The sequence below is a fragment of the Hyperolius riggenbachi genome, chromosome 10, assembly GCF_040937935.1.
Source record: "Hyperolius riggenbachi isolate aHypRig1 chromosome 10, aHypRig1.pri, whole genome shotgun sequence".
NCBI lineage: Eukaryota > Metazoa > Chordata > Amphibia > Anura > Hyperoliidae > Hyperolius > Hyperolius riggenbachi.
Window position 1 is genome coordinate 277248076 of NC_090655.1, and position 9777 is coordinate 277257852.

General features: G+C 48.3%; 1 protein-coding gene across 1 annotated transcript; it reads left to right on the forward strand.

Moving 5' to 3' along the window:
* The first annotated feature begins 2158 nt into the window (after nucleotides 1-2158).
* Nucleotides 2159-6147, forward strand: LOC137535868 (uncharacterized). The gene is made up of 5 exons (XM_068257747.1): nucleotides 2159-2206; nucleotides 3498-3626; nucleotides 3749-3827; nucleotides 5137-5234; nucleotides 5347-6147. The coding sequence occupies exons 3-5, from the start codon at nucleotides 3794-3796 to the stop codon at nucleotides 6145-6147; spliced, it is 933 nt and encodes a 310-aa protein (XP_068113848.1). The 5' UTR covers nucleotides 2159-2206; nucleotides 3498-3626; nucleotides 3749-3793.
* Nucleotides 6148-9777: the final 3630 nt, after the last annotated feature.

Sequence of the window (9777 nt, forward strand, 5' to 3'; positions counted from 1 at the left end):
CCGGCGGAACGGCACGGAGGGCGCGGACGGCGTCCTCCGTGTCCTACAAAGTTACACAGGTATATAACTTTTTTAATGTTTTTTTTAAACATTTGGCCTCGGAAGTCCTTTAACCACTTCACCACTGAGGGGTGTTACCCCCTGACCACCAGAGCAATTTTCACCTTTCAGCGCTCCTTCCACTCATTCGTCTATAACTTTATTATTACTTATCGCAATGAAATGAACTATATCTTATTTTTTTCCGCTACCAATTAGGCTTTCTTTAGGTGGGACATTATGCCAATAATTATTTTATTCTAAATGTGTTTTAATGGGAAAATAGGAAAAATGTGGGAAAAAAATTAATTATTTTTCAGTTTTCGGCCATTATAGTTTTTAAATAATGCATGCTACTGTAATTAAAACCCATGAAATGTATTTGCCCTTTTGTCCCAGTTATAAAACCATTTAAATTATGTCCCTATCACAATGTTTGGCGCCAATATTTTATTTGGAAATAAAGGTGCATTTTTTTCAGTTTTGCGTCCATCACTAATTACAAGCCCATAGTTTATAAAGTAACAGTGTTGTACCCTCCTGACATAAATATTTAAAAAGTTCAGTCCCTAAGGTAACTATTTATGTATTTTTTTTTATTGTACATTTTTTAATTTTTTTTTTAATTTACAAAAAAAAAAAAAAAAATTGGGAGTGTCGGAGGTAATGAGTTAATTTTTTTTGTAAAAGTAATTTATTTGTATGTGAAAAATGTGTAGGGTGTAGTTTTACTATTTGGCCACAAGATGGCCACAGTAACTTTTTGTTTTAATGCGACCTCCAAGCGTCCTTCCAGAAGCTTGGAGGAAGTACTTGGAGGCTGGGTAAGTGTGTATCTTTTCACAATGATCGCGCTACTCATCGGAGAGCAGCGGATCATTGCGGGGCTTAGATCAACGAACGGTAATGGATTTTCCCATTCATTGATCTCCGGGCGAGCGGGCGGCGGCGTGTTTACGAGCGGGAGCGCGGAAAGTACGGATTTCTCCGTCCCTGGGGGTTAAAGGATGGAAAAAGGGACGGAGAAATCCGTACGGGCGGGGGTAAAGTGGTTAAATGTATCTATCTAAACTTTGGCTAAGGGGAGCAGTTCTCTCCACGGAACTTTAAAGGGAACCAGAGAGGATGAACTATACATACCTGGGGCTTCCTCCAGCCCCATACGCACGGATCGCTCCCACGCCGCCGTCCTCCGCTGCCTGGATCCACCGCCACCGAGTCCCGTCATTGCCGCAAGTCGGCCGGCGGACACGGCCAATTCTCCGCATCACAGGGTGCTCTCCCCATACAGATATGCATGTGGCTGCTTACTGCGCAGCCGCATGCGTACATGTATGGAGGGAGCCCCTGTGATGCGGACAATTGGCCGCGTCCGCCGGAAGTGACGGGCCCGGTACCGGTGGATCCAGGAAGCTGAGGACGGCGGCGTGGGAGCGATTCAGGCTTATGGGGCTGGAAGAAACCCGAGGTATGTATAAAATCTTTGCCTTTTTTCACCCCTCGTTCCTCTCTGGTTCCCTTTAAAGCTCTGTATGTAACCCTTCCACTGCTGGTCTAGTAAAAAAAATGCTGGTTGCATATAATATGCTATAAATAACGTTTTAGAGCAAAGTTGAAATGCAGGGTTATATTATGCTTTAAGTCTCCCTGTGCCCCCTTTGCCTTTATTTGTCCCCTTGTGCTACCTCTGCCCCCTGTTTCTTCTTCAGTCCCACTCTGCCTCTTTCTGTCCTCCTGTGCCTCCTTCTCTCTCTCTGTGTGCCTTCTTTCTTACATGTATTTTCTGGTGAAACACTGCCGCAATAAGTGTAATTTCTGGTGAAATGCTGCCGCATTACAATTATTTTCTTGTGAAACATTGCCACATTATGGTTATTTCCTGGTGAAATGCTGCCGCATTACAATTATCTTCATGGGAGGAAGGGGGGGGGGGCGCCATAGGTTTTCTCGCCTGGAGTGACAAAATGCCCCTGCTTTACACAGTCCTAGGAGTTCTGGTTCACCATGAGCTTTATAGGCAATCTGCAACTCTAAGTGAAGGAGATCCCACAAACAGAGGCTGCAGTTAGTCTATTCACCACAAGATGGCGATCACACACACAGGAAGTGATGTCAGATAGGAAAAAGAGAAGTTGCAGGAAGTGGAGAGGGTACGTTGTTGGAAGAGGTAATTGTGTGATTCTTGTTATATACTAGCAAATATATGGCTGCTGGGCATTGTACAGGATGTATTGCAGTGGGGAGATCAGTGCAGACATGGGCAAGTATGAGGATAGTAATAGTATGAATGAGCATAGAGATTGTATGCAGCAATAACTGTATATAGTAGAGATGGTGAATAGCCATGTCCCCCAGCATTGCCATTATCCTCCAGTATGTAATGTCCCCCACCCCAGTAATGCCATTTCTTTCCCAGTATAGCCATGCCCAACACCCCCCCCCCCCCCAGCATTGCCATTATCCTCCAGTATGTAATGTCCCCCACCCCAGTAAAACCAATTATTTCCCAGTATAGCCATGTCCCCCCTGTGTCCCAAGCATTGCCATTATCCTCCAGTATGTAATGTCCCCTACCCCAGTAATGCCATTTCTTTCCCAGTATAGACATGTCCCCCTCTGTCCCCAGCATTGCCATTATCCTCCAGTATGTAATGTCCCCCACCCCAGCAATGCCATTTCTCCCCCAGTATAGCCATGTCCTCCCTGTGTCCCCAGCATTGCCATTATCCTCCAGTATGTAATGTCCCCCACCCCAGTAATGCCATTTCTTTCCCAGTATAGCCGTGTTCCCCTGTGTCCTCCAGCATTGTAATTATCCTCCAGTATGTAATGTCCCCCCCACCCCAGTAATGTCATTTCTTTCCCATTATAGCCATGTCCCCCCTGTGTCCCCCAGCATTGCCATTATCCTCCAGTATGTAATGTCCCCCACCCCAGTAATGCCATTTCTCCCCCAGTATAGCCATGCCCACACTGCAGTATTGCTCCATTCCCCCACCTCCATGCAGAGGAGTAACAGGAAGGATTACATTGGTTTATAGCTAGCTGTCACAGTGTGCTCCAGTCCTCTGCTCCCATTAGCCTCAGTCTCTGCCTCTCCTCATATCCTCATCCATCTACCACTACCAGCACTGCTGTAACATCACAGGAATGGTAACAGTGGGAGGTGGATGTGAGGAGACAAGGCCGAGGGAGGAAAGGACTGCAGCACGCTGTGAGTATAGTGCACAGGTAGCTATAAACCAGCTTATTATGCTTTCCTGCAATACTCTGCATGGCCCTACCACCCACAAGTGACAGCAATGGGGAGATCGTCTGTCTGCTGGCTGGAGAGGTGAGGAGAATTCTGGGAGGTCACAGGACATCACTCTTATCTCTATTAATAAAATACACCTGATCAGAGAGGTGAGGAGGATTCTGGGAGATCATGTGACATTAATGTTGGTCTTTTCATACAGCGTCCTGTGAAGTCAAGTGATCATGAGACCATCGCAGTGGCCCCACCTCACTTCCTGATATTTGAGGGACACAACAAGAAGAAGATTCTGGAAATCACCAGGAAAATGATTGAGCTGCTGACATGAGAGGTGAGCTGTGCTGGCAATTATGTCCAGTAACAGCAAGGGGGGGTGTCTGGGCGGTGATTGTGTCATTGTGTGTGTCGGGTTCCTATGAGATGTCAGGATGTCACGTCTGTTTCTCCATGCAGGAGTGGCAGTATATAGACGGACACCAGGACCTCTACAAGGACACCATGATGGAGAATCAGCCGCCCCTCACATCACCGGGTAAGAGGAGATTCTTTATTTCTTGTAATGGAGGATGCAGTGCTTGGGGTCCTCCTAGATCCCCCTCATCTGAGAAACACAAACAGACAGTAACCTCAATTCAGTAAGGGCTGATTGGCAAAAAAAAAAAAAAGGTTGGGGAAATAACGCATTCTGTATTGGTATTGTAGACTTTGTTTTCCAAGTGCACCAAGACTGTCACACATGCAGTAATATGTAGTTTACTGAGAAATGTTGCTTCAGTTCAGTAAGACCTGCTCGGTAATGCAGAAGTCTCACAGCTATGAAGGAGGTCTCTGCAGCAAGCTGAGGTTCTCTCCTACAAGTGTCTGCATAACCCATTCCTGTGTGACAGCTTACTAGAGAGTAAAGGGCTTCCTGCATCCCTTTAGATGTGTATGCATGCCACTAAAGGGCCTCTTCTGTGTACCAGTATATAGATCTGCATGTCTAAAGGGATACAGGGAAGCCTCTTTAAAGTGAATGTTTACCAGTAAAAAAAAGAAAAAGTCAGATACTCGCCTAAGGAGAGGGAAGGCTCGGTCCTAATGAGCCTTCCCTCTCCTCTCCCGGTGCCCGGTCCCGCGCAGGATCCCCCGTGGCAGTATTCGACCAGTTTGGTCAAATACTGCCACTTCCGCATGCCTTCGGGAGCTTTCGGAAGCCTTCGGGGGCACTCAGGCTCCCGATGATGCGACCGCTCCATACTACGCATGCGCGAGCGCCCTCTATGACGCGCTCGCGCGTACGTAGTATGGAGCGGCCCGTCTTCGGAAGCCCGAGTGTTCCCGAAGACCTCCGAAGTCCCTGCGGCGGCGGCGGACACGAACGGGGGAGCCAGCGCAGCACCGAGGGCACCGGGAGAGGAGAGGGAAGGCTCATTAGGACCGAGCCTTCCCTCTCCTTAGGTGAGTATCTAACTTTTTCTTTTTTTTACCGGTACCCATTGGCTTTAAACGTCTCCTGATGTTGTATTTTGTTTATCTTTTTGATGTCGCACCCGGCAGTGCATCTGATCAAATGAGGTGAGTAGCAGGACCAGGTGGCTCTTCCTATTGGCTTTCTCCTTAGTCTGTCAATTTTACTACATGCTGATTTCTAGTTATTGACAGGTCCAGCAAGATCTTAAAATGCCCAACATTTTATTTGTTTTACCAAATGCTTTAATCTTAGTGAATTGACTTTTTGTGAGGTATTCACTGCATAAGCCGGTAATTTACCTCACTAGTCTGTAATATATACTTTTCAATGTGGTAACTCTTAGTTAATTGAGCCCATAGTATTCAGTCATGGTGTGTGTTTCCTACAGATAAATCCAGTAATGGAAACCCACCAGAGAGGTGTACAGGTCCTCTTTATTCCTGGGATTGTCTAAAGGAAGTTCCCACCACCCCCCGCCATTATCAGGTAGGTGGAACTGAGTGTCAGTAGAGACCCCAAACTATGTGACATTGTTTCCTGTTGTCTCTGCTGTTATCTGTGGTCACATTATAAAGTGCTTCTTATTTTGTGTAATTAGGGTGGAGAACTGATACATGTAAGTGCTGTGGTTAAAGAGGAAGAAGAAGAGACGTATGTGAGGAGTGATCAGCAGTCTATGGAGGAGGGTGACATGATGGGGACAAAGAAAGAAGAAGAGACATATGTGAGGAGTGATCAGCAGTCTATGGCGGAGGGTGACATGATGAGGACAAGTAAAGAGGAAGAAGAGACGTATGTGAGGAGTGATCAGCGGTCTATGGAGGAGGATGACATGATGGGGACAAATAAAGAGGAAGAAGAAGAGACATATGTGAGGAGTGATCAGCAGTCTGTGGAGGAGGGTGACATGATGAGGATAAAGAAAGAGGAAGAAGACACATATGTGAGGAGTGATCAGCAGTCTGTGGAGAAGGGTGATATGATGAGGATAAAGAAAGAGGAAGAAGAAGAGACGTGTGTGAGGAGTGATCAGCAGTCTGTGGAGGAGGGTGACATGAGAATAAAGAAAGAGGAAGAAGAAGAGACGTATGTGAGGAGTGATCAGCAGTCTATGGAGGAGGGTGACATGATGAGGATAAAGAAAGAGGAAGAAGACACATATGTGAGGAGTGATCAGCTGTGTATGGAGGAGGGTGACATGATGAGGATAAAGAAAGAGGAAGAAGAGACATATGTGAGGAGTGATCAGCAGTCTATGGAGGAGGGTGGCATGATGAGGACAAGTAAAGAGGAAGAAGAGACGTATGTGAGGAGTGATCAGCAGTCTATGGAGGAGGGTGACATGATGAGAGCATCTAAGGAGGAAGACATTATTGCAGAGATGAGAATTGGTGAGTAATAAACATTAGATATGCAATAGCCTTACTAAACTGAGTAACAGATATGTCCCTGCTGGGCACAGTATAGATCATCTTCCTCTCAGTATGTGTGGTAACATCAGCACAATTACATGAATCTACCCCTTTGATACAATGTAAAGCAGTCAGTGTACAGCTTGTATAATGCTGTAAATTTGCTGTCCCACCAACATAACTCAACACACAGCCATTAATGTCTAATCCGCTGGCAACAAAAATGAGGACACCCCTAAGTGACAAATGTCAAAATTCTACTCAATTAGACAATTCAGGGCCCAATCCAATTCACTTATTTCCTAAGTTTTCTCCTTGGTGATATTTTCATATCTTATCAATAAATGGCCTTTTAAGCCACCAGCAGGCAACAAAAAAAGATTATAAATGTGACAGTTTGTATGTTTGTTACTCGGTCACACAAAACTGGCTGATCGGATTTGAATGAAATTTGTCCCACACATAGTACATCACCTGGAATAACATATAGGATACTTTTTATCCCCATAACCAAAAAAGTGGGCGGAGACAAATACAAATTTCACTGGGAAAATGTAAATTGCAGCCATTCTTACACTGCTAATGGCAGGCTTCCCAAACTTTGCACAGTTGGTCACTGGGTCACCGGAATTAATATTCAGAAAAGTGGGTGGAGCCTACAAAAGCCAATCAAAATTCACTTATTGATTTTCAAGGGGAATATTTAATTGCTGCCAGTCGCACAATATTAATGGCACAAGCCTCAAACCGGGTCCAGTTGGTCATTGGGTGACTGGGGTTCAAATTCAGAAAAGGGGTGGAGCCACAAACAGCCAATCAGATTTGTTTCATTTCAATACAAATTATTAATGCCAAAGACCGCAAAGCTCACAAACTTGGTCATTGAGTAATTGTGTGTTAGGGTAAGAGAAAGTGGGTGCAGTCAACATGAACCAAATACATACCCGGGCAACACCGGGCCATCAGCTAGTTAAAAATAATTTTACATTATGTCTTCATTTGCAGAGTGAGAAGTTATTTTAAACAGAACATGAAAAATGATGTCCTAGGAGAGAACTTAGAAGAGGAAGGGAATTGGTTCAGGCCCTTTCCCTCCCTGAGGTCATGTGACTGATTAGTCACGTTATTTTAGGATGAAATACAGGCGCTGCTCCAATTAGGGGTATATATCACCAGCTGCTCAGGAGGAAACCACATCCACAATAGGTGTCACAAACTGTACAAGAGACTCCACAGCGCTAGGCAATACCACGGTATCTGCAGTTTCACCACAGTGCAGATATTCAGACAGTGACCATCACCAAACAAGAATTCATCAAAGAGGTCACTAACTGTCGTTTAAAACATCACAGTTTAATAAAATTCAACAGTAATAGCACATATACAATAGCTTACTTTAAGGGTCCTTTTGACAGGGACCCTCGAAAAAAACAAGCAAATAGTGTATACCAATACACAACATAAGGATTCTCACGGAAACGATAAGTCTGCCCAGTCTCCAGTTCCCAGAGACTGGGCAGACTTATCGTTTCCGTGAGAATCCTTATGTTGTGTATTGGTATACACTATTTGCTTGTTTTTTTCGAGGGTCCCTGTCAAAAGGACCCTTAAAGTAAGCTATTGTATATGTGCTATTACTGTTGAATTTTATTAAACTGTGATGTTTTAAACGACAGTTAGTGACCTCTTTGATGAATTCTTGTTTGGTGATGGTCACTGTCTGAATATCTGCACTGTGGTGAAACTGCAGATACCGTGGTATTGCCTAGCGCTGTGGAGTCTCTTGTACAATGTGACTGATTAGTGTTACAAGGTCTCAGGTGTGAATGGGGAGCAGGTGTGGTACATTTGGTGTTATCGCTCTCACCCTCCCTCATACTGGTCACTGGAAGCTCAGCATGGCTCCTCATGGCAGAGAACTCTCTGAGGAGCTGAAAAAAGAATTGCTGCTCCACATAGAGATGGCCTAGGCCAGCTGTGCCCAACCTACGGCCCGCGGGCCATTTGTGGCCCGCGAGGCCAGTTTCTGTGGCCCGCGCGGCGATGTCCTGCGGAGGGGTAGGCTGGGGGAGACTGAGGAGGCTGCCCGCGGAGGGGTAGAGGATCGGGTGATATTGCGTAGTAAAGTATCGGCGTAGTCCCGCGCATACACGCTGGTATTCAGCCCCGAGTAGCGCTGGGATAGTTAGAAAGCCTCGCTCATTGGTTAGTGCAGGAACCTTCCTCCAATAGGAATTAGGCTGATTCCTATTGGAGGAAGGTTCCTGCACTAACCAATGAGCGAGGTTTTCTAACTATCCCAGTGCTACCCGTGGCTGAATACAAGCACATTCTCAAGTATGTGCGGGACTACGCCGATACTTTACTACGCAATACCACCCGATCCTCTCCTCCTCGGGCAGCCTCCTCAGCCCCACACAGACAGGGCAGCCTCCTCAGCCCCACACAGACAGGGCAGCCCCACACAGACAGGGCAGCCTCCTCAGCCCCACACAGACAGGGTAGCCTCCTCATCCCCACACAGACAGGGCAGCCCACTCAGCCCCACACAGACAGGTCAACCCCACACAGACAGGGCAGCCTCCTCAGCCCCACACAGACAGGGCAGCCTCCTCAGCCCCACACAGACAGGGCAGCCTCCTCAGCCCCACACAGACAGGGCAACCCACTCAGCCCCACACAGACAGGGCAGCCCCCTCAGCCCCACACAGACAGGGCAGCCTCCTCAGCCCCACACAGAAAGGGCAGCCTCCTGAGCCCCACACAGAAAGGGCAGCCTCCTCAGCCCCACACAGACAGGGCAGCCTCCTCAGCCCCACACAGACAGGGCAGCCTCCTCAGCCCCACACAGACAGGGCAGCCTCCTCAGCCTCACACAGACAGGGCAGCACACTCAGCCTCACACAGACAGGGCAGCCCACTCAGCCCCACACAGACAGGGCAGCCCACTCAGCCCCACACAGACAGGGCAGCCTCCTCAGCCCCAAACAGACAGGGCAGCCCCCTCAGCCCCACACAGACAGGGCAGCCTCCTCAGCCTCACACAGACAGGGCAGCCCACTCAGCCCCACACAGACCGGGCAGCCCACTCAGCCCCACACAGACAGGGCAGCCCACTCAGCCCCACACAGACAGGGCAGCCCCCTCAGCCCCACACAGACAGGGCAGCCTCCTCAGCCCCACACAGACAGGGCAGCCTCCTCAGCCCCACACAAACAGGGCAGCCCCCTCAGCCCCACACAGACAGGGCAGCCCCCTCAGCCCCACACAGAGCTGACAGCCCCCTCAGCCCCACACAGAGCAGACAGCCCCCTCAGCCCCACACAGACAGGGCAGCCTCCTCAGCCTCACACAGAGCAGACAGCCCCCTCAGCCCCACACAGACAGGGCAGCCCCCTCAGCCCCACACAGACAGGGCAGCCCCCTCAGCCCCACACAGAGCTGACAGCCCCCTCAGCCCCACACAGAGCAGACAGCCTTCTCAGCCCCACACAGACAGGGCAGCCTCCTCAGCCTCACACAGAGCAGACAGCCCCCTCAGCCCCACACAGACAGGGCAGCCCCCTCAGCCCCACACAGACAGGGCAGCCCCCTCAGCCCCACACAGACAGGGCATC

Excerpts from the sequence above, each read along its gene's own strand:
- LOC137535868 (XM_068257747.1), top strand. The coding sequence starts at position 3,794 with ATGATGGAGAATCAGCCGCCCCTCACATCACCGG. Across the intron at positions 3,828-5,136 it reads GCCGCCCCTCACATCACCGG|ATAAATCCAGTAATGGAAAC; the intron begins GTAAGAGGAGAT and ends TGTTTCCTACAG. Across the intron at positions 5,235-5,346 it reads CCACCCCCCGCCATTATCAG|GGTGGAGAACTGATACATGT; the intron begins GTAGGTGGAACT and ends TTGTGTAATTAG.